General features: G+C 42.3%; 1 protein-coding gene and 1 pseudogene across 5 annotated transcripts in view; both read right to left on the bottom strand.

The window, feature by feature from the left end:
• The window catches only part of RPRD1B (regulation of nuclear pre-mRNA domain containing 1B), a 58,284-nt gene that overhangs the window by 5,481 nt on the left and 27,698 nt on the right, over window positions 1–25,105 (bottom strand). For 2 of the 4 annotated variants that reach the window (XM_002747549.5, XM_035298582.3), the window contains one exon: window positions 21,216–21,391. The exons of 1 other annotated variant lie outside the window; for it this stretch is intronic. In XM_002747549.5, coding sequence (XP_002747595.1) covers window positions 21,216–21,391 — 176 coding nt within the window. Of the gene's footprint in view, window positions 1–17,427; window positions 19,444–21,215; window positions 21,392–25,105 lie in introns of those variants that run through there. One more of the 4 variants, XM_035298580.3, reaches the window with a different exon arrangement.
• On the bottom strand, window positions 3,576–6,697 carry LOC128932040 (ubiquitin-conjugating enzyme E2 L3 pseudogene; annotated as a pseudogene). Its single transcript, XR_013535155.1, has one exon. The product of XR_013535155.1 is annotated as a ubiquitin-conjugating enzyme E2 L3 pseudogene (transcript).

Genomic DNA, 25,105 nt, shown 5'->3' with positions numbered 1-25,105 from the left:
GGAGCCATCCACTCTTGGCAACTAGGGAGCCCCTCAAGAACGTTCGAAAACCACCGAATCTCTAGCAGCTGAGCTGGGATCAGAATCCAAGGATCCTTACTCTTGGGTTATCATCAGACCATCCTGGCAAGTTAAGTTCCATTCCATTCACTGAGGTTAAAATGGAATGCACTTTGATCTAATTAGACACCACCTTAAGTTCAACTCTCTGCTAGGCTATTTCTTAAAAATCCCAGTTGTAGCCATATGTGGTGGCTCACCTCTGTTAATCTCAGCACTCTGGGAGGCTGAGGCAGGTGGATCCCCAAGGGTCAGGAGTTCAAGACCAGCCTGGCCAACATGGCAAAACTCTGTGTCTACTTAAAAAAATACAAGAATTAGCTGGGCATGGTGGTGCAGGCCTGTAATCTCAGCTACTCAGGAGGCTAAGAGAGAGAGAACTGCTTAAACCCAGGAGGCAGAGGCTGCAATGAGCTGAGATCATGCCATTGCACTCCAGCCTAGGTGACAGAGCAAGATTGTGTCAAAAAACAAAAACAGCTATGTCTGTTTGGAACGGGGGTTGGGGTGGGGGATGGGGGATTCCATTATGCTTAGGCTGATATTATATTCTGGACATTATCAAAGAAACTCATTTAACTAAAAAGAAATGTGTTCCACTTGAAAGCTTTGTCTTCAGGCCTTCAGGCCACTATGAAAGTGGACGGATCCTGCCCAAAGCTCTTCCTGCCACTGAGTGACTCTTCTCACAGGGATGCCTATTGTGAGAGCAGGTGTAGGCGGAAGGCATCACTAGAGAAATAAAGAGTGAGAATGAGACTGTCACTGAAAAGGATCAATAAACATTAAGGCTGGCCTGGGCATGGTGGCTCATGCCTTTAATCCCAGTGCTTTCAGGAGCTGAGGCAGATGGACTGCTTGAGGCCAGGAATTCGAGACCAGCCTGGGAAATACAGTGAGACCCTGTCTCCACAAAAAATAAAAAACATGAAACACTGAGACCAGTTAAAAAAAAAAAAAAAAGACCTGTAGGCTAAGAGGTTTAAATATATCAGTAAGGATGCCTGGATATGTACTCTGAATAGCCAAATACAGGTAGCAACCACCTTTAAAACTGTTAAAACATGTATCTGCTTAGCTGGGGCAGTCAAATGACCCAGATTACTTTTCTGAAGAGAGGCAAGCAGGCTAGAATTAATGGCAAGATCTGATTAGGTCAAATTTAGGCTACAGTAATTTTTATAGTTCCCTAAATAGACTCAAGTAGTAACTACTGTGATTTCCTACTCCTCATCCCCGCTTTTAAAAACAGATTCAGGCTTTCCAAACAGTCATCTGTAAACCTTGCCATGGACCGACAAGAAAAATTAATGGTGACTCCAGGCTAGACACGGTGGTTCATGCCTGTAATCCCAACACTTTTGGAGGCTGAGGCAGGCATTTGAGCCCAGTACTTCAAGACCTGTATGGGAAACATGGCAAAACCCCATCTCTACAAAAAATGCAAAATTAGCCAAGCGTGGTGGCTCGCACCTATAGTTCCAGCTACTCGGGAGGCTGAGCTGGGAGGATTGCTTAACCCCAGGAGGTGGAGGCTTCAGTGAGCTGAGATCACACCAGTGCAATCCAGCCTGGGTGAGAGTGAGACCCTGTCTCCAAAAAAAGAGTGACTCCAAACAAAATTCCCCCAAATACAACTCTGGCCTTTACCTGCCTCCCAATTTTCTGGTTCTTAAGTTCTCTCAGTTGCATCTTGCAGACCCTCACTAGCTGCCTTTCCAGGTTATTCTCTTGAGGTCTGGATAGATGAAGGAGAAAGATCTTAGGAAGATCCAAGAATCTCATGTCTCAACTTACCAGCCTGCCTTCTCACACAAGAGCAGTTCACGAGCTCTGCTGCCACAGGGCTTCTCAGCCACTCCCGCTCTCAGAAGAAATCCCACAAAAACCAACTCCAACGTGATGAGACCCACTCAGATTCTTCCACCTTGTTTAAGTGTGCTGCATCCCACAATCTCTTTAGTATACCAAGTGCCACTCAGGTAGAAAAATGATGTGCCCAGGTGGTCACATGCTCCTTGTTTCAGACACTTCATTGTTGTATGTAACACAGGACTAAGCATTTCATCCAAAACCCACGCTCCCCCGCCTAGAAATGGAATTCGAGAGCTCCTGTCCTATGCCATTTACAGCTGCAGGATGACCCTGCTGCAGTGTTCTTGCCCATCAGTCTCTTCTCCGCACCAGTGCACTCTTCTCAACCACAGTGCACCAGGCTCTCATGTTCAGAGGGTGCCTTTCCTCCACGACCAATCTTAAGCAAGGGAAGACAAGGCAAGCCCAGGCAGTCCGGTTGATAGTCCTCTCCACTGCATGCATAATTTATACTGAGAGGTGGGGGGCTGAGGTGGGGCTTCCATTTAGCTGCAAGTACCTATTGCGGCAACCCTGCCCAGACCAGAAGAGCCGTGGGGAACCCTGAATAGGGACAGTCATATCTGACTTGCTTCAGCAAACCTGTCTCAGGATCCTCAAGGAGTGGGTGTGGAGGAGGTGGCAAGCACTTTCCAGAAACTGCCTCGGTTTATTTGACTGCCAAGAAGTGTTTACAATGTAAAGGGTAAGGCCCAATGTGTAGTTCTGAGATAAAGCCTAGGATTTATGCTCTTGGCAAAGTTTGCAATCTTGCCTCACAGACTGTCTAAAATTGCAGGAGAAAATGTGTCTATAACATTCTCCTGCTTCCTGTGGATCCAGCTGACACCATGAACTCCACCCATCATGGAGCACCCAGACAATTCACTAAAGGGAGCAGGGCTTACACATTCTTTGCCTTTTTTGGTTAGAAGAGTAAGCCGGACCTGACACACTGCAGACGAGCTCTGGGATAAGAGGGCTAGAATGGCAGGGGCTGGCACTGCAAAGATCTTTCTATAAGAATTTCATTTTTAAATCAAACAAAATGATGAGTGTTTCTTCCAGCAACACACGTAAGAAACAATAATCAAAATGTAAACATTGTTCTTCTTGCTAAGAAACACTTACATATGAAAAAAATATGCTAAAAATAATGCCATGGGCAAGGGCTTGACTTGATTAAGATTTCCAGTAGAGGACTCCTAGAAATCCCCATTATCTTGCCCTGTTGTGCCACAGGACATATGGTATATCGAAATCACCCACTGCTTGGCTACCCCCAATTAGGAGTCATAAAGGGTTATTGCGCATGAAGCCGTTTATGAAGACCCCTGTTTTAAAGGTGACCTGCCAAAAGGTATTTAAGTCAAAGGTATGCTTCATAGTATGAAGGCTGGGAGAGCCAAGTCAAAACGGGAAGCTGACCCACACCCCACCAATATTTAACACACCTGCCAAGCCGCCTCGTCCTTGCTACTAAGGCCATACAACCTATACTTGAAAATCACAGTTTTTTTTTTTTTTGATATGGAGGCTTGCTCTGTGGCCAGGCTGGAGTGTAGTGGCACTACCTTGATTCCCGTGTTCAATCAAGTGATTCTCCTGCCTCAGCCTCCTGAGTAGCTGTGATTACGGCACGCACTACTAAGCCCAGTTAATTTTTGCATTTTTAATAGAGATGGCGTTTCACCATGTTGGCCACGACGGTCTTGATCTTTTGACCTCATGATCTGCTTGCCTTGGCCTCTCAAAGTGCTGTGATTATAGGCATGAGGCACCGTGCCCGGCCAATCACAAATTCTTAAACCACAATTTCATTCACTGATTCATTTATTTATGTTTTTGGAAAATACAGTAAATGAATATTTGGATAGAAAATAAGAGTGCTGTTTTTACATTTTCTTCAAAGATCCAATGCGAGAACAAAAACCCAATCACTGACCTGCACCTCTCCCCCAGCCAGCTCCACGCTCCCCTATGACCTAGTGGCAGCTGTAACATTTTGAAATGATATATTCTGCGGTGTCATAGCATGGCAGGAGCTGCTAAGATGCTGGGAAGATACAAGGAAGAGAAGAAATTGTGGTTCCAATCCCAATACGCAGAGCCTCTCAGCTCCACCATCAAACCCCGTAATTAAGGTACACGCCGAGTATTTCCCAAAAGGAAAAATGGCAAAATGGCTATAATGGGAGGAATGTTCTTGGAGCAGAGCAGCCATTCACAAGAAAAGGTAAATGGAAGCAAGCTTCTTAAACCTGAAATTGTACCACAAAGCATTCACAGGGTACTGCTTTCTCCCCAGAGGTACCTCTACACAAAAGGTGATATGATAAGGGAGCTTCTACTGCCACAAAAAACCCCCAATCTCACAGCAGAAGCAAGGAGAGAAGGAAAAGTTAGTGTCTACATTTACTAAACTAATAAAAACAAAACTGAAAAAGGAAAATACATATTAGGACTGGGCATTTTTCAAGGCTTAATATAATTATAAAGCTAAATATTTTCAATTTAACAGCTGTTCATAAAATGCTTTAAAAAGATACATATTCAAAAATGAACCTCGATTCTTCAAAAATCCTTACATTTATGGAATGGGGTCCCTCATTACATAAAACCAGTAAAACCAAAATACTAGAATTTAAGACAAACTATTTATTTTTTTTCTAAAAGTAAACCATCAAAAATGTATGCTTTATACAAGTAACAAAGACCCCATAAACTAGCTTCTTTAAGGACTATTTTAATGGAAAGCCAGGTTATTGATTTTTGTGTAGACAAATATCAGAGGTATAGACATCTCATTTCAAGCCAATACTGGTAGAGTCAAGCATTCCTGAGGGACAACTGAGAAACAAAGTGTAGAAAGGAAAAAGACAAACACACAAAAAATTTATTTTTTGTGTGTATGCTTGTGTACTTGGTTGTATCGCATCAAATTCTTTTAAGCAATGGTTATTTTAAGTGCTGGCAGGTCTGCCCTGGTTAAGACAGTCTGTAGGTTACTGTAGTATATTGGAATACAGCTCTCTCAATAAGCAATAAAAAAATTCAATTCCTTTCCAGTAACAAACAAGAAGGTAATGCTTCCTAGCTCCTTCAAATGACTGGGAGTACATCACATCTTTTCTACTGGAGGGAGATGGCTGTGGCAGAAGTCAGAAAACACAAGTTCAACCTTTATACACAAAAAAACTAGAAAACCTAGAAGACATAGATAAATTCCTAAAAACACAAAATCTCCCAAAATTGAATCAGAAAGAAATTAAAACGGCCGGGTGCAGTGGCTCACGCCTGTAATCCCAGCACTTTGGGAGACCAAGGCAGGTGGATCATGAGGTCAAGAGATCGAGACCATCCTGGTCAATATGGTGAAACCCCCGTCTCTACTAAAAACACACACACAAAAAATTAGCTGGGCATGGTGGCGCGTGCCTGTAATCCCAGCTACTCAGGAGGCTGAGGTAGGAGAATTGCCTGAACCCGGGAGGCGGAGGTTGCGGTGAGCCAAGATTGTGCCATTGCACTCCAGCCTGGGTAACAAGAGCGAAACTCCGTCTCAAAAAAAAAAAAAAAAGAGGTAAAAGTTATATAAATTGTAAAATAAAAAAAAAAAAAAAGAAAGAAATTAAAACCCAATTTAAAAGCCTACCAACCAAAAAAAGCACTAGACCAAATGGATTCACAGTCAAAATCCACCAGACATATAAAGAAATCCTGGTATCACCAATTCTACTAATGAAAGTATTCCCAAAAAATCAAGAAGGAAGGACTCCTCCCTAACTACCAAAACCTGGCAAAGACACAATCAAGAAAGAAAACTTAAGGCCAATCTCCCTGATGAACACAGACACAAAAATCAATGAAATACTAGCAAACCAAATCCAGCAGTACATCAAAAAGCTAATCTACCATGATCAAGTAGGCTTTATTCCTGGAATCAAGGTTGGTTCAACATATGCAAAGCAACAAATGTGATCCATCACATAAACAGAACTAAAAACAAAAACCCTATCATCATTTCAAGTTTCAACAGATGCAGAAAAGGCTTTTGATACAATTCATTTATTAATTTTTTTGCAGAACTAGAACATCTTTAATTTTTAATCCTTTCTTTACAGGTTACCTAGACCACTTTTGATTAAGAAAACTGTAGAAAGTTAGTAACTGCCACAAGCGAACGCCAGGCAGTCGCAGGTGTCAATTTCCAGAGTCCTACTTTGCGGGGTGTCTGAATGCATTGCACGGGGTCTCTGCTCACACCTGCTGGAACCAATCGTGGCAGATTTTAGTCCACAGGTCGCTTTTCCCCATATTTCTTTGTAAACTCTTCAGCATTCTTACAGAATTTTTTACGGTCCTTAGAGTATTCTTCAGCTAGGTCAGCCCGAAGTGGGTGCTCAGGCTGGGGGTCATTCACCAGTGCTATGAGGGACTGGATTACTTGGTGAGTTTTGGTTGCTGGCTTCCAGTTTTCAGCACTAATTACTGGGAGACAGACCTGCCCCTTTTCATCGATGTTCGGGTGATAGATCTTTGTTTTAAATGTGATCTTCGGTGGTTTGAATGGGTACTCTGCTGGAAAGTTGATTTTGATTCTGAAGGCCCCCTTATCATATGAAGGGTTGTCAGGAACAATAAGCCCTTGCCAAGTCAATAAGTTAGCTTCATCAACCTGGATATTACGGAAGTTTTTCATTCCACATTTGTGGATTTCTTCAAGCTCCTTCATCAGCCTCCTGCTGGCCACCATCTTGGATTTGGTGGTGCTCCTTCCCCCTTTTGATACAATTCAACATCCCTTCATCACGTTAAGTGCCCTCAACAAACTAAGCATTGAAGGCACATATCTCAAAATAAGAGCAATCTAGACAAACCCAGAGCCAACATCATACCCAAAAGGCAAACGCTGGAAGCATTTCCCTGGAGAACCAGAATAAGACAAGGATGCCCACTCTTGCAACTCCCATTCAACATAGTACTGGAAGTCCTAGCCAGAGCAATTAAGAAAGAGAAAGAAATAAAAGGCATCCAAATAGGAAAAGAGGAAGTCAAACTATCTCTCTTCGCAGATGATATGATTCCATAGCTAGAAAACCCTGTATCTTCCCAAAGACTCCTGGTTCTGATAAGTAACTTCAGCAAAACTTCAGGATACAAAATCAATATATAAAAATAGGTAGCATTTCTATATACCAACAATGTCCAAGCTGATAGCCCAATCAAGAACACAATTCCATTCACAACAACTGCAAAAAAAAAAAAAAAAAAAAAAAAAAAAAAAAAAACAGCTAATCAGGGAACTGAAAGATCTCTATAACAAGAATCACAAAACACTGCTCAAAGAAGTCAGAGATAACATAAACAAATGGAAAAACATTCTATGCTCATGGATAGGAAAAAATCAATATTGTTAAAATGGCCATCTACCCAAAGCAATTTACAGATTGAATGCTACCATTCCTATCAAATTGCCAATGATATTCTTCACAAAATTAGGGAAAAAAACCTATTCTTGGATGTACAACATCTACTAACAAAAACAAAAACAAAACAAAGAGAAAAAACTATTCTAAAATTGATTTGGAGCTAAAAAAAAGCCCAAATAGCCAGAGTAATCCTAACTAAAAAGAACAAAACCTGAGCCATCACATTACCCAACTTCAATCTATACTATAAGGCTAAAACAGCATGTACATGGTACAAAAACAGATACAAAGACTAATGGAACAGGGTAGAGAACTCAGAAATAAAGCTGCACACCTACAAGCATCTGATCTTTGACAAAACTGATGATAAGCAATGGGGAAAGGATTCCCTATTCAATCAATGGTGCTGGGATAGCTGGCTATCCATATGCAGAAGATTAAAACTGGACCCCTTCCTGTTATCATATATAAAAACCAACTCAAAGTGGATTAAAGACTTAATGTAAAATCTACCCTAGGAGAAAACCTAGGACATACCATGCTGGACATTGACTCTGACAAAGACTCCAAAGTAATTGCAACAAAAACAAATTGACAACTAGAATCTAATTAAACTAAAGAGCTTTTACACAGCAAGAGAAACTATCAACTGAGCAAAAAGGCAACTTACAGAATGGGAGAAAATATCTGCAAACTATGCCACCATCAAAGGCCTAATATCCAGAATCTATGAGGAACTTTAAGTCAATAAGCAAATAAAAACCCCATTAAAAATGAGCACAGGACTTGAACTGACACTTTTCAAAAGAAAACATATATGCAGCCAACAAGCACATTTAAAAAGTTTAATATCACTAATCATTAGACAAATGCAAATCAAAACCACCATGAAATACCATCTCATACCAATCTGAATGGCTATTAAAAAGTCAATAAATTGTCTGGGTGTGGTGGCTCATGCCTATAATCCCAGCACTTTGGGAGGCCAAGGCGGACAGATCACCTGTTAGGAGTTCAAGACCAGCCTGGCCAAATAGTGAAACCCCATCTCCACTAAAAATACAAAAATAAGTTGGGTGTGGTGGCATGCACCTGTAGTTTCAGCTACGTAGGAGGCTGAGGTAGCAGAGTTACTTGAACCTGGGAGGTAGAGGTTGTAGTGGGCTGAAATCACACCACTGCACTCCAGCCTGGGCAACACAGTGAGACTTAGTCTCAAAAAAAAAAAAAAAAGTCAAGAAATAACAGATGCTGGGGAGGCTGTAGGGAAAAAGGTACACTTATAAAGGGCTGGTAAGAATGTAAATTAGTTCAGCTACTGTGGAAAGCAGTCTGGAGATTTCTCAAAGAGCTTAAAACAGAATGACCATTTAACTCAGCAATCCAAATACTGGTTATATAACTAAAGGAATATAAATTACTCTACCATAAAGACACATGCATGCATACGTCCACTGCAGCACAATTCACAATAGCAAAGACACTGAATCAACCTAGATGGCCATCCATGGTAGACTGGAAAAAGAAAATGTGGTAGATATATACCATGGAATACTATGCAGCCATAAAAAAGAATGAGATCATGTTTTCTGCAGCAACATGGATGAAGCAAATCAAATACCACATGTTCTCACAAGTTGGGAGCTAAACACTGAGTACACATGGACACAAAGAAGGGAAAAATAGACACCCAGGACTACTTGAGGGTGGAGGATGGTGAGGACTGAAAAACTACCTATCAGGTACAATGCCAATGACCTGGATGACAAAATTTTCTGTACACCAAAGACCTGTGACATACAATTTGCCAATGTAAGAAACCTGCACATGTACCCCCTCAATAAATAAATAAAAGTTGGAAAGGAAAAAAAAAAAGGAAATCCAAGTCAAATCCTACACTTCCCCATGCCTACAACATGTGATAACCTTACATGCGATGGGAATGAAAACAATGGCTATGCACTGGGGGAAGCTTGGGCGAGACCAGGCACTTGCTAAACTGTTCCAGGTGAATCAACAGATCTGACGGGGAAAGAACACTCACCCCTCCCAAGTTCTATTATTTTATGAGTGATACTTAATCTTCCTGATTTATAATATGTCAAGAAAAGACATGCAAAATTGAAGAAAAAGAATTATTAATGGGAAACAAAATCCTTTTTCCCACAAACCATTTGATTATATCCTTAAAATTTAGAACATTTACTAGAAGCTGCCATGAGAAAAGGAAAGGATCTTTGATCAAGGGCACCTCTTTTTCCTTCAAGGTCTACCTGTAACACTGGAGAAAAAAGATCACGGAATTTTTTTAATTTGGTGGTACCATAGTCCAATCAGTCCATCAAGCTACAGGCCTAGTGAGAAGTCCATCAAGCTACATCGTCAAACTGGAAGGAGTCCCCATCAAAGGCAGACACTGACCATGTCTATAGATGAACCAAGTGGCTTCGATACTTGGCACCCCAAGATGAGGACAGTGGGCCAAGAATCAGGAGAGGGTTGGATATGCCTGAGTGACAATACAGACCGCACTTTATGGTCTGGTAATAATCCACGAACAGATGGACAAACTATGTGGTGCTCTGAAGGAAAAAGCTAGGGAGCTAAGAGTATATGGGGGATGGGGGATTGGGGTGGGGTCTGAGGAAATACTGTTTGACATGAGACATAAATGGTGAACGAGAATTAACTAGCTAAGGATAACTGATGGAAAGTGAGGCAGGGGAGAGTGTCCTGGGCAGAGTGGGGGGACAGCATATCCAAAGCCTGAGACCAAAGAAGGCCAAGTGCAGACAAATGCCATGGGACACAAGAGATGTGGCTGAGGGCAGCAGGGGTCAAGTCATGGGGAGTAGGAGGGGACCAGGTCAGCAGCTGGGCCCATAGTCTTTTTTTTTTTTGACAGCCTGCACTGTCACCCAGGCTGAGGTGCAGCGGCACAATCATGATCATGGCTCATTGTAGCCTTGGCCTCCTGGGCTCAAGTGATCCTCCTGCCTCAGCCTCCCATGTAGCTGGGCCTACAGGCATGAGCCACCATGCCCAGCTCATTTTTAAATTTTTGATAGAGACAGAGTTTTGCTATGTTGCTCAGGATGGTCTCGAACTCCTGGTCTTAAGTGATCTGCCTGCCTCAGCCTCCCAAAGTGCTTAGATTACAGGTGTGAGCCACCATACCTGGCCTCTGGGCCCATATTCTAAGAACTAGGAATAATGAGAAGCTATTTAAATGTTTAAGCAGGAAAATGACATGCTCAGAGCTACATTTTGAACACACCATGTGAAGAATGGATTACAGGGCATAAGAGCAGATGCAGATGGATCATAAGAGCAGATGCAGAGGCTACTGCAAGGATCCAGGGGAGAGATGATGAGAGTGGACTAAGGTGACAGAACTGGAGACAAAGACAGAGAAGGGAGACAGAGTCACGGAAAATTGAGAGGGAGCAAAAATCACACTGGTGTGGTGCCTACTCAGCTGTAGAAGATGGTGGGGTGAGGTCAACCTGGCAGAGGCATGGTAGAGGAAATGAAGGAGAGACTGTGACAAGGGGGCCAAAGCAACAGATGTGGGAGCTGGAAAAAATCAGGAGAAATACTGCATGAGGTCTAGTGTCTGACTTTGAGGGATGGCACTGTCACTCTCCAAGCCAAGGAAAAAGAAGGAAAGGAGAGGTGAGAAGGAAGAAGACAGTCTGTTGCGGCCATAATGCTTGAGGTGCCTGTGGAAATAAGATATATGAGCCTGAAGTACAAGAAAGGGGTGTGACCTAGAGATCTAGAGGTAGGCCATTGATACCCAGGTGGTAACTGAAGTCGGCCTAAGTGTTAAGCACTCAAGGGAAAGGTCTAGGCCAGGCACGGTGGCTCATGCCTGTAATCCCAGCACTTTGGGAGCCCGAGGTGGGTGATCTCCTGAGGTCAGGAGTTCAAGACTAGCCTGGTCAACATAGTGAAACCCCGTTTCTACTAAAAATACAAAAATTAGCTGGGCATGGTGGCATGTACTGGTAGTCCCAGCTACTTAGGAGGCTAAAGCGGGAGAATTGCTTGAACCCAGGAGGTGGAGGTTGCAGTAAGTCAAGATCGTGCCACTACATTCCAGCTTTGGCGACAGAGTGAGACTCTGTCTCCAAAAAAAAAAAAAAAGGTCCAGAATGAGAAAAGGCTAAAGGAATGGGAACATTTACAATACAGGCATGGAAAAAAGCTTATTGAAGGATGAAAAAGCAGACACAGCAGCAGAGGGTGGTACACAAAAACCAGAAAAGGCAAATACATTGTAATACAGTAGTATTAAATGCTGCAGAGAGGGCCAAAAGGAGAAAAGGAGCCAAGAGACACAGACTAAGAAATACCTTTTGGGTTTGAGATTAGACCACTGGGAGTCAGGGGTGGGGACTTCCGAAGACAGCCACTTGGGTGGAATGTAGACATGCATGCCAAGCCGCAATAGGCTGAGAAGCAGCGGCAGCAAGGGAAGTGGAGTATGGTGGTAGTTACAAAGGGAGGGTGGTACGGAGGGTATGCTCATGTGAATGTGATTATTTCTTTTAAATACTGGAGAAACAAAGCATGCTACATGCTTAGGACACCTTCAGCTAGTTTACTGGAGAATACTCATGTAGACAGGAAAATAAATTGGCCCTAAAGGTCCATGTGACAAGGGAAGACTAACAACCTCAGATCAGTTAAGGTGTTGGACTCTCTTGCTCCAGGAAGGTAAATTGTTACTTTATCCATGAACAGCCACATCAAAGATAAAAGGCTGGGAGGACCACTGGCTTCAGTGGAAAAAGCCAGGAAGAACTTGGAATATGCAAAGCAGATCTTCATCACGGCCCCATCATTGGGGTAAATGGTACCTTAAAGGGAACAATTCCTACTGAGGCTATGCCCTGCAGAACAGACACACTGTGAGCAAAAGGAAAGAATTGAGAAAAGGATGTCGTGAGTAAAAGTGGGATGAGTTCATTCATAATTACTGTCTGAACCCCAAGAATCCTCAGAAAGGCTGGTAAATTTTTGTTGAGTTGAAGTTTGCAGTTATTGTGCTTAAAATTCTCAAAGTAGCTACTGGCTGAATTAAGCAAAGAGAGCTGACAATACTCCTTCCTACAGATGTTTAAAGATAAAGGACCCGAATAAGAAAGAAAACAAAGGAGGCTTGCACAGTCATCATGAGCGCTGGCTGGTACCATCCTCTTCACATAAAGTATGCCATCTTTGGGGCTCATGGCTTTCTTCTGCAAAGGTTCCACTTAACTCCTGATTATAATCAGAATACTTTGCCCTGATTTCAGAAAACAACTCTTTCTGATTTTATTTCAAGTCTAACACTTTAGAGACAGAACTTCCAAGATTGCAAAGTATGCCACAATCCAATTTTAACTTTCTTCAAAATCCCAATTTGAAGTGGAAGTAGAAGGCCCACCTTAGTAGGAGCACTCATAAAGACCAAAATAGAACCTTGCTCAAAATAACATGCACCCACTCGGTCAAATAGGCAGCTCAAATTTCTGCAATCTGAACCTTGCTCTCAAAATTATGCTCACTCAAGTCCATGTTATAATAAGAAGTATGTGTTATTCTCACACAGCTGTCTCGAATGTAAACAGGATCATTTAAAAGCCAGAAGAGAGCTCCATTAGTCTAATTAAACTATTCTATGTTTACTCCTTCATAAAACAAAAGATTAATCCTTAACTTGTGGAGAGATTTATACAAAATAAGTTCAATGAAGTCCTAGACTGGTTAAGATGCTTTGGAAAAGGCAAGAACTCCTACAGCAGGAATGCATTCTGGTGGCAGAGACCATGAAATGTATATGACCTTCAGTGTACTTAAAAGAGAAGCTGACATCTGCACAGACACATAGAACTACTTCTAGAAATCTACAGGAAGAAAATAATGCAAATACTGAAAGCCTAAAGCTAAGAGACAGAGATAGAGAGAAACGTATAAGCGCTCAATATCAATCATCACTGACTAACCAACCACAGGTATTCAAGCAATCATTTACAATGTTTATAAAGTTTTTATTTCTATTGGGAAATAATCATGTTAAAAAAAATGACAGAAAACTATCTACACATTACCATTCAGTTTAAGAGGAAAAGGAAATACGCAAAAAAGAAAAATAGTTATCTCTGGGTAATGAGACCAATTTTATTCTTTATACTTATTTGCTAAGTTTCCTCTAACTTTTTTTTTTTTAGCCGGAGTTTCGCTCTTGTTACCCTGGCTGGAGTGCAATGACGCAATCTCGGCTCACCGTAACCTCCGCCTCCTGGGTTCAGGCAATTCTCCTGCCTCAGCCTCCCGAGTAGCTGGGATTACAGGCACGCGCCACCATGCCCAGCTAATTTTTTGTATTTTTAGTAGAGACGGGGTTTCACCATGTTGACCAGGATGGTCTCGATCTCTTGACCTCGTGATCCACCTGCCTCGGCCTCCCAAAGTCCTGAGATTACAGGCATGAGCCACCGTCCTCTAACTTTTATAATCATAAAAAAAAAAAAAAAAAAAAAAAAAAAAACCCTGAGTACTAGTTGAGTCAGAGTGAATGTTCTGGCAGCCAAGGAGTGACAAGAGGCCCAGGTACTGTTTCGACTTCATATGTATATGCATTTCATAACTATGAAAAATTAGTGCTACATATACCAGCTGAAACCCAGTGGCACTGCTCTGTAAAGCAGGGGCTACACTGCCTACAGAAGTTGGGCTACAAATATGAAAATGGTACTAAGGCTAAAAGCATGAATTCTTGCTGGGAGAGCTTTGAAACATGTCAGTTTTTCAATGTAAAGTCTCAAATGTTGGCAAACAATGTTTTTAGGTCACTAAGTATGTGAAGTACATTACATTTTTATAATGTGGCATTATTTTCCTGGGGTGAGAAAGAAGTATCGTACGTATCACATTGTAATAAAGAAACATACTACACACCAAACAGATAAAAGCTCCAGCTGTAATTAGACCTGAGTAATAAGGTCAGTAGTGACTAAAATGAACAAAAGAAATCCAAGGACCCAATATGCAGCCTCTAACTCCAAATCACTCACAGAAACTCATGCATCAATTCCAGAAAAGTCCTCACATACTGGAGGGAAGCCAGCATTTAAAAAAAAAAAAAAGCTCCCATATCAAAGTAGGGATGAAAAGGCAAGGGAGAGCAAGCAGTGAGTAGCTGCTTCGTGGGAAAGGACTGAGCGCAAGGCCCCATAATCACCTGGCAGCAGACTGACCTGTTTCAACAACTGTTCTAACAACCTGGGTACTGACAGAGCTGCCAGCCTAGGGAGGAGAAGTCATATGCTAAGGAAGGGCAGTGAGTTTAGAGGACTTGAGGGGAGGGGGCCAGCTCTAGGCAGGGCCTCTCAGCTCCCAGGGGAACCCAGTGGATGATCACTGTACTTAGGAGCCAGAAGATTCAGGTACTGGTCCTCACTGGCTTCCTCTGTGACCCTGAACTGCTCATATAAACCCCACAGCTCTTACCTAAAATGACGATTAGATCACCTGCTCCCATCTGTCCTTACCATAATAGGTCAGTGAGATACTGGCTTTGATTATCACAGGGAAGACAGAATTTACTCCAAAGTTGACAAAAAAGGAGCTCTCTATCTCCCCCTACTGCCTGGCCAATTATTGAAACAAAAGATTCTAACCATCTGCACCCTGCAGGGAGGTGCTGCCAAAAACAACTATCTGCCATCATTTTGGTTTAGCGCCCCCTCAGCTGTAGCCAAAGAATTTCTCAAGTTGTTAGAAGCACAATACAAACATAAATTTGAAGATTCATAAGGCAATGTTGAATTCTGAACCATTTCCCCCTTCCCAGCTGTGTTGTCTGAAGTCAGAGGCTCTACTGAGTAGTCACTATAGCAAAGGGGGAGGTGCCAAGCTTAGGAGAAACAGCAGTAGCTTTAAGTTCAAGAGCCAATTTCTCCCCGCCTATCAGACCAAGAGCATGAGCATGGGTACAGCGAGGAGGGTACCCAACCTCGGTGGCAGAGTAGGTTTTCACACTTAGAATGCTTTCATGCAACCATTTTATGATTCTACATAAAATGTCATTTCTCTACAACAAGATTCTTGGGAATTGTTTAAATGATTAAACTTTGGCTACTCTTCTGTGTAAGATGTCTTCCTGCTGTTGAAGTTGCAGAATCAAAATTCTGAAATCAAAACAAAAGCACAAATCTGATGAAGTTACCAGATGTCTGCCTTGGACTCTATCCCGGTCTGCAGCTAACTCTCCCTGAGTGTCTTCATCAATTCAGAAGTCTGATTATATGATCTCTAAGGTTCTGTCCAGTTCAATAATCCAGATATTTATCCAGGCCTCCATGTGTCACTTTACTTTGTAAAGCTGCTGTTGTGACTGTGCCCTGGTAACTTTACGGAGTGCAGAAATACTCGAATCTTCTAAAGGTGGGCGTTAACGCTGACAACTGAAAGGTGATACCACTGCCCTTCATCTGTCGTGCTGATACCTAGACAGGGCCTTTATAATATCAGACGGATCAGTACATGACATTCTAGGATGCTTTTTTAAACTCTGCAGCAGAAATTAAAGACTTAAATAACTGGGAAGGCATCCCCTGTTCATGAGTTGAAACACTTAGGACTGTTAATGGCAATACTCCCCAAAATGACCTATAGACTCAATGCATTCCCTAATAAAATTTCAACGACCTTTTTTGCAGAAATGAAAAAGGCGATTGTTAAATTCATAGGGAATTGCAAGTGGTCCCGATATCCAAAACAACATTGAAAAAGAAGAACTCTGAGGACTCATACTTCCTGATTTTAAAACTTACCACCACAGAACTAGTGATGGAGACAGTGTGGTATCAGCATAGGATAGACATAGAGATTAACAGAATAGAATTGAGAATCCAGAAATAAACCCATATATCTATGGCCAACTGATTTTTGACAAGGGTGCTGGGCATTCAGTTGGAGGAAAGAGTAGCCTCTTCAACAAATGGTGCTGGGACAAATGGGTATCTACACGCAAAAGAACAAAGTCGGTCCCCTCCCATATCACACCACAAACAAAAATTAACTCAAGGCCAGGCGTGGTGGTTCTGCACTTTGGAAGGACGAGGCGGGCGGATCACCTGAAGTCAGGAGATGGAGACTACAAGACTAGCCTGGCCAACATGATGAACAGTGAAACCCTGTCTCTGCTAAAAATACAGAAATTAGCCAGCCATGGTGGTAGGCACCTGTAATCCCAGCTACTCAGGAGGCTGAGGCAGGAGAATTGCTTGAACCCAGGAGGTGGAGGTTGCAGTGAGCTGAGATAATGCCACTGCACTCCAGCCTGGGCAACAGAGCAAGAGTCTGTCTCAAAAAGAAAAATAAATAACAGTTAAGGTAAAACTACAGATTCCTGACCTTTTTTCTTTCTTTAATACTTATACAAATAGGCTTTTTCTCACACACACAGAGACACTTTTCCACATGCACTGATCGTGCTAATGGAACATGTCCATACCATGCTTTATTCAAACTGACAAGACAGGAACTCTGCCCAACCCACTCAGACTGTCTTATGAGCTTTCAGTAGACACCTGGGAGTAATGAGTCACCTCTGTCAACCACAAACATACTTTCTCTTTGCTCTGGAAGTGAAGTTGGAAGGCTTTTCTGGCATCTTTGGCCTTTGCTTTTTCAAATAGGCTTTCTCCTATGCCCTCCACACTCCCTAATCTCCCCTTTGGGCTGCTATTTGTGCCTCCTTCCACATGTCTTCTTTTCCATTTCTAGGTTTTTTCATTTTCATGACAGAAACATTACAAACAGATTTTCAGCAGCATTCCTTCCACCCATGCCTGGTGTTTAAGGGCCAACATCATAGGTCAAAGTTAATCATGACACCCAGAAGCGAAAGTCAAAAGCAAAACAAAACAAAACAAAACAAAACAAAACAATGAATGATTATCTCAAAACAAAGCATAATTCTACTTAAAGGAAAAAAGAAAAGTAGCAGAAAAGAGAAACCTACAGAAATTGCTAAAAATGGTTACCTTTCTGTACTAACATATTCTTTACAATCAATCATTAAATCAGGTTTGTTAAGCCATTTTTAATGCAACCTAAAAAAACAAAACCTTTTCTCTACAAAAAAAGGTTACATCAATTGATGGATTTCAGTTACAGAATATTTATTGAGGAACAAATACGTTCCTGGCACTGTGAGAGCACTCAAAGAGCATACAGTCCAGCACTCTGGGAGACCTGCTGAAGGCATTATGGTTTCAGAAACTGCCCATGATTTGATAATTCGCACATTTCTAATAAGCATCTGATCAAATTATTATTAGCATCTTCATTTTTTTCTTGGTCATTTCAATGGAGAAACAGGTCTTACTGACATTTTTCCTTACTGACAACCTTTCCTGAATTCTGTATTAACCCCTTGCTTGCTGCTGTTTCCCCCAACTCAAGTGTAAGCCCTTTGAGGGGAGAAGAGCATCTTGTTCATCTTTGTACATCTGGCTGGCACAGGCTTTGCTGACTCCCTGAACGAAGAGGTAGCTTCTTCAACAGCACAGACCTTAAGCCCCCACTGGTAGTCTCCAGCACCTCCTTCCCACATCTGCTTTGTGTTTTTTCAGATACCTGCCTGCCCCAGTCTAACTGCTCCGATTTATAAACACGCTACTCTTCTTCAACCGCTAGTTCCTTTTACAAAAAGGTTTTATTGCCTGAGAGGAAGTCTGGACTACCTTATACCACAATCAGAACTGCCAAACGCCTCCTTAATCTACATTAGGTACAGTCAGTTGGTTTGGTTTTATGTTCGCCTGTGCTGTTTATGCCAGAATATGATTTCCTTGAGGGAAGAAACATAGTCTCCTCCTTCGAGCTATAATTCCCTCTCCTACATCCCAGGCTCTTGAATCATCACATGCCTTATCCTGACATAAAATTCCTTCCATAAAATCCACCAACATAAAATTCCCGAGTGAAAGAGAAAAAGATAATTATTACATAAAGCAAGATATCAACTTAAGAAGGAAAGGACAAAGAAAACTAAGTATGTTAGAGCTCTGGGAAGAAAATGGACTCCCAAGCAAATAACCACATCTCCAAAGAGTTCTGAGAATTCCATGTATGTATACACTGAAGGCAATGAAAGGATTAACAAAATAAAAGATGTAATTACCATTCTGATTTGGCAGTTTTAAAATGGACTGGCTGTGTTACAAAAATGAGTGTTAAGAAAGCAGGTACTTTATGTACTGCCCCATCACGCAGAGAGAGACTTTCGGACAGTTTGAAGGAACGCATAGTATTTACGCATCTTTCAAGTGGCACATATTTATCAAGTTGTGCCACCACCACAGGGATGTGATGGAACAGGACCAGTCTATTACAGAATGTGAGAGAAAAATCTTAGGTTCAGGAGAGCAGATTGCCTGTATTTTTAGCAAGCATGGATAAAGAAAAGAACTAAAACCATCTCTCAAATCTTATACTGCAAGGCAGGAAGATAACTTGAGGCCAGGAGTTCAAGACCAGCCTGGCCAGTATGGTGAAATCCCGTCTCTACTAAAAATAAAAAAATTAGCTGGACATGGTGGTACATGCGTGGAATCCCAGCTACTTGGGAGGCTGAGATAGGGGGATCGCTTTAGCCTGGGAGGTAGAGGTTACAGTGATCTGAGGTCACACCACCGCACTCCAACAGAGCAAGACTCCATCTCAAAACGAAATACAACAAAACCTTATATTGTATCTAGTCATTTGCTTTCTTAAATGCAGCAAGTTTGGCTCTATTTTTACAATCAATGGTTCCGCTCACGTGCCTGGGAGGCCTGGTTTGAGGTAAAAACCTTCAGTTCAGGCTCTGTACTTTGGTTCCAGTGGGGGAGGCTTTCTGTTCCGCTTCTTCAGCAATGGAATGCCAACACCATTCCACTGAATGAACTGGGCAGAGCAATGCAGACTGGAAAGTTACTGAAGAGATCCAAATCTCTAATCTGTTTCTCCACCTTAATGCCCTCTCGTAGCGTCCAGGAAACCACTGGTTCTATAGAAACCAGAATGATTCCCCAACAATACACAGAGGAGAGTGCAACTGTGGGGAGGGAAAACAGAACAAAGAGTTAACCAGTTCTACCAACCCGGTCTCAAAGACACTGTCCTCTATGGTTGCTTGCCACGTTCCACCCAACAACAGCTGCTCGTGATAATCAATGTCTGACAGATCAGAGAAAGCCCTTAATGTGTCGCCAAGGGGCAGTTCAACAGATGGCATGGTGACTTACAACCAGAATCATTAATTACACTCTCTTATTAGTCCCGGGGCACAGTGCTGAAAATGCTTCCTCAGTGAAAGATGAGCATTTCAGATAAATGACCGTCTGGTACTGCCGTGAAACTCCCTTTAGGATCTCCGGTCAGTGCCGATGTCTAAATCTAAGCCATAGTATTTTTACAGCCCTTCCCATCTTCCATATTCAAGCAGGCTACGAATATGAAGCTCCTGCTACCACTACCCATCACAGTTCCCATAATCATTGCAGGTAAGGCTATGGTAAAAAGTGCCTACTACTCATTTCCCCTCCCAACTCAGACGACTGTGTGGAAAGGCAAATATGATGATCTCAGCCTCTAAGTTAGCTCAATCTTATCTCCTTCTGTGCCAGAGCACATTTCCTGAGCACGGAGGCAACATGGCTCCGTCTTTCATTTACTCTGAGTGGGATTTAAGAAGTATTTCTTGAAACATAACATGACTGGCACTCTAACTCAGAAGCGTCCTCCTTCACAAAACCACTGGCTGCCAACTCTCTTCCGCATCTCTTAAAAAAAGAAGAGCAGACATTCCTGAAAAGGAATTGCAGCGGCCTGGGGCAGCAGAAGTTCCTGGACATTCACACTGCTGGCTCTGTTATCCCCACAGGACCAAGCACGAGGGTGAGCCACCAGGTACTTAATTACAAAGCCAAACATGGTGAGGAAATGTTTCTGAACTCCCTCCCCAAGGTCACTCAGACTGTCCTCAACCCAGGGTAGAAATGAGTTCGTTCTCAACAGTTTGAGAACTGGGGGCTACATGAATACTACTGTGAAATTTAAGAACTGACTACAGAGAGATCATGGAGGCAGACAACTTCTTGGCCTCAGCAGGGATACAAGTCAGAGATAAACCTCCAAATGACGTAGAAGAAAAGCTTTTTAACACTTCCCAAATACTACCAAGCATATTCTTTGGTTTTCACTGATCTGCTCTTCTTTTTGTACCTCAATTTAGAATTTTTTTTAAACATGAGTTAAAATTAAAGCAATCTTTTTTTGAGATGGAGTCTTGCTCTGACACCAGGCTGGAGCACAGTGGCGCAATCTCGGCTCACTGCAACCTCTGCCTCCTGATTCAAGTGATTCTTCTACCTCAGCCTCCTGAGTAGCTGGGACTACAAGTGTGCACCACCACGCCTGGCTAACTTTTGTATTTTTTAGTAGAGACGGAGTTTCACCATGTTGGTCAGGATGGTCTCGATCTCTTGACCTCGTGATCCACCTACCTCGGCCTCCCATAAATGCTGGGATTACAGGTGTGAGCCACTGAGCCTGGCAACTAAAGCAGTATTATGCTCCTAAGGCTGTGATTAAGAGTTCACTGTTTGTTTCCTAGAGTCTAATTTGTTCTGTCCTGGACATATAAAAACATGACTTCAATTTTTAACTTGGTTCAAGTAATTACAGCATCTGATGGATATGCAGAATTCATATCATAAATTTTTCAATGATAAAAATGTAGTTAATCAAAGCATAATAAAAACCTCCTATTGTGGGCCACAGGAAGGGAAACTTGGGCAGTCTGGGTCTGCCTTTCAATGCACTCACCTCCAGCTTTTTCTCCTTCTCTGACAAAACATCTTTCTGATTCTGGGTATACTCCACCAACATCCGAGCCAGCTGGCGACGGTCCTCTAGTTCTGCCGCCAGGCGCCCGTTATATTCTGCTAGTAACAGACATGCTTCATCTACTGTTTTCGAAAGACGTTCAGCTGCCTCTTTGTCTAAGTACAAATGAGACCAAAAAAAGAGAAAATATACAAATCACATAGGTACGATTACAAACATTTCTGGGGGATGTTAATGGTTTCTCTCCCAATATACAGAGTCTGAGCATAAGCCAGAACCTGTGGACAAACAATGGGTTGATTGACCAAGAAATCCAAAGGCATTCACTCTGTCAACAAGACAGGACACTCCTCAATTACCTGAAGCAAGTAAGTTTTACCAGGAGCGGGGGCTCTGCAAGGGCTTTCTAAATGCCTGTTCCTGCAAAAGCTCTCCAGATAAAACAAGCAGAAAGAGATACTGAAGGTCATCCATGAAAAGAATCGTTCCTTGCCTCTGAGAATTTCAAGTGCTTTCATTTATATTACAGTTGGTCCCCTGTATCTGTGGGTTCTGCATCTGTGGATTCAATCAATCATGAATGGAAAATACTCAGACCAAACAACCCACAAATAAAAATAACAATAAAAAACCCCACAATTTAGAAAATACAGAATAAGAACTATTTACATAGCATTTACACTACATTAGCTGTAAGTGATCTAGAGATTATTTAAAGTGTAAGGGAAGACGTTCATAGGTCATAGACAAATTCCACACCATTTCATTTAAGGGCCTTGGGCAACCTTGGATTTTGGTATCCTCAGAAGGTCTTGGAACCAATCCCCCATGGACATGGAGGGACGACTGTATTTCATTAAGCAGTCTTTTTACATTCCACTGGAATAAAAAATAGCATGTACTTATTTCTTTGATGTGGGAACTAAGATCCAAAAAAAATAAAATAAAATACATGACAGGTTTTGATATGCAGTGAGCTGAGACGTTGGGACTCGAAGCCAGATTTCTAAAATGATCTATAGTACTCTATCTCTTAAACTATGTAAGCTTGGACCTGGGGATAAACAGGGATGAACTTCTTCCTGCATTCAACAAAATGTAAGCCTGATAAAGAGGTTTTCAAATGTTTCTGAACATGACCCACAGCAGAAATACACTTACGTAAACACATAGAAAAATAAAAGAAACCAGCTTCATAAAACAATACCTCTTCTTACTATGCGTGCTCTATCTTCTATTCAGTTTTTTAAAAACTGTTGGTCATTACCTACTAGACTGATTTCATACCCAATTACTGGGTTGGAACTCATCCTTTGAGGGTCGGAGGAACTGAGAAGTATAAGAAAGGGTATTTTGGGAAGAAGTGATGAACAAAGAACTGATAGAATTAATTACGTGGCGGTGGTGGTGAAATTAGAATTTTAAATACGTATACCTCATTTTTAAAAGGCCTGAATGGCTCGAAAGAGCAGGTTGGTGCTTTGAAACAAAGAGCACCACAGAGTGCAGCATTTCCAGGGGATAGTTCTGTGACACTCCCTATGGATACAGGATGTCAGAGGTGAGAGTTCACATTCTCCTGAGGAACTAGGTTTTAAGAACTCCCAACACAGTATCTCTGGCAAACAGCCGTCTGGCTTTTAGATACCTGCTTACTGTGAATATTGGGAGAGGAACTGCTGAAGGATTCCAGATTGGGTGTGATGCCAAAGATCAGGCACTTCTACCCTCCACAGGGATGGGAAACACAAGAAAGTCCTTGGTGAAAGGGAAGAAGTGAACAGAATGGAGCACAAAGGAAAGAGACAATCTCAGTCACAGAGGACAAAGGTCAAACTTCTCCTAGCTCAGTGGCTCAGTCCATGAGCAAGCTACTGGGGTGGTGAGGTTGGTTTTAGTTTTGTTATTGCTTGATTGATCATTTTTAAAAAATCGTTAATTCACTAAGATGTTTAGGTACCTAGGGCAAAAAATGGTGAAGAAAATACTAATTTTTAAGATTAAAAAAATCAATTCGCAGCCTTAAGAACTTATACAAAGGAAATAATTCATTTACACAAATAATTACAACCCACAAAAGTAACTTATTATAGTGTAATGAGTCACACAAAATATGCAGTCAAAACGCAGAAGCCAGATGCTCGCTCCAGGGGACCTACCCATGGCTGTCCTCACGCTCTCCTTCACCCATCAGTGAGTGGCTGTGCGCCTCTTTCAGCCAGTTCTCCATGCGCGCACCAGCATCTCATGCCCTCTTGTTTCCTCAATGACTAAACTTCTGCACTGTCCCATGTCTTCCCTACCTCAGCAAATTCTCTCTTCCCTTCCTGAAGAACGCTACTAGCACACAAACCTGCTATGTATTCCAACCACACATCGCTCTCCCACTATTGACCCATTTCCCTGCTCCCTCTTGTAGCTCTTTTGAGAGAAGTGTAACCACCTGCTCTCCTCCTAAGCACACCCCAAACAGGTTTTATGCCCCCCAATCCTCTGCTCGAAACTTTCCAATTAGTTTAACAAATCTAAGTTCTTTTACCTAGCCTCTCAGAAACAGCAGAGAACAAAAAGGACAAAAACTCTCTGCCCTCAAGTTTATATTATCAGGTAGGAAGAGAGTCAATGCACAACATTATGCTTATTTATCAGCGAAAGATAAGAACTACAGAGAAAAACAAGGCAGAGGAGAAAGAGTGGGGCATTAGAAGGGGAGGGCGATCAACATTTTGAAAAAAGTTGTCAGGGTAAGCTTTGCTGAGGTGATACATAAATAAACGACTAAGAAAATGAGAACGAGCCATGTAACTATCTGGGGAGGACCATTTCAGGCAGAGGGGACAGCAAGTACAAAGGCCCTAAAAGGAAAGAGTGACTGGCAAGGAGCCCATATGACTTGAGCAGTGAGTGAGGGGAAAATGGTAAAAGTCTCTGAGGTAACAGAGGCCAACGAAAGACTCTGACTTTAAGGCCAGGCAGGGGGGTCACACCTGCAATCCCAGTGTTTTGGGAGGCCGGGATGGGAGGATTGCTTGAGCCTAGGAGTTTGAGGTTACAATGAGCTATGATCATGCCACTGTACTCCAGCCTGGGTGACAGAATGAGATCCTATCTCAAAAAAAAAAAAAAGACTCTGGCTTTACTGTAGGTGATGGGGGGAGCCATGGGGGTGTTCTGCGGAGTGGGAGACATGATCTGACTTCTACTGAAGAGGACACTCTGGTTACTATGTTGAGAACAGAATGATGGCTGAGCAGTGAGACAACGAAGCAGCCCAGCTGGGAGGCAACAGCAATAAATCAAGTGAAGACGCTAGAGACCTGTACCAGGTGGTAGCAGTAGAGGCAGTGACAAGATTATCAGATACTGGTGTTGGTCCCAATCAACAGGAATGATGAGGGCCGTTTACTGAGATAGGGAAGACCATGAGTGAAACAAATTTTAGAGGAAAGGTCAGAAGTTCAGTTTGGGCAGAATAAGCTTGAAATGCCTATCAAGATATCCAACTAATAATACTGAGTAGGAGGCTGGATATATGGGTCAACACTAGAGATGTAAATTAGGAAATCACCAGCAGAAAAATTGCTGTTTGTAGTCATGAAGTGAGAATGGCTGCCAGTGAAACCTGCTAAAGGAGGAGGCTAATATGAAGAGGTCAAGGAGAAGTGAGGAAACTAGCAAGGAGGCTGAAAAGACACAGAAGGAGAGGAGGAAAGCTGGAACCATGTGGGCTCCTACTTCCTACTGCTACTGCAGCCAATTACTACAAATTCAGGGGCTCAGCATATCACCAGTTAATCATCTCATGCCTTATCACAGCTGCTTCCTCCATCTTCAAAGCACATCGCTCCAACCTCTGCTTCCACGGTAAG

Source organism: Callithrix jacchus, chromosome 5 (genome assembly GCF_049354715.1).
Source record: "Callithrix jacchus isolate 240 chromosome 5, calJac240_pri, whole genome shotgun sequence".
NCBI classification, from domain to species: Eukaryota; Metazoa; Chordata; class Mammalia; order Primates; family Cebidae; genus Callithrix; species Callithrix jacchus.
The sequence above is the reverse complement of the archived record's forward strand: the minus strand, read 5'-3'. Positions and strand labels throughout refer to the sequence as shown.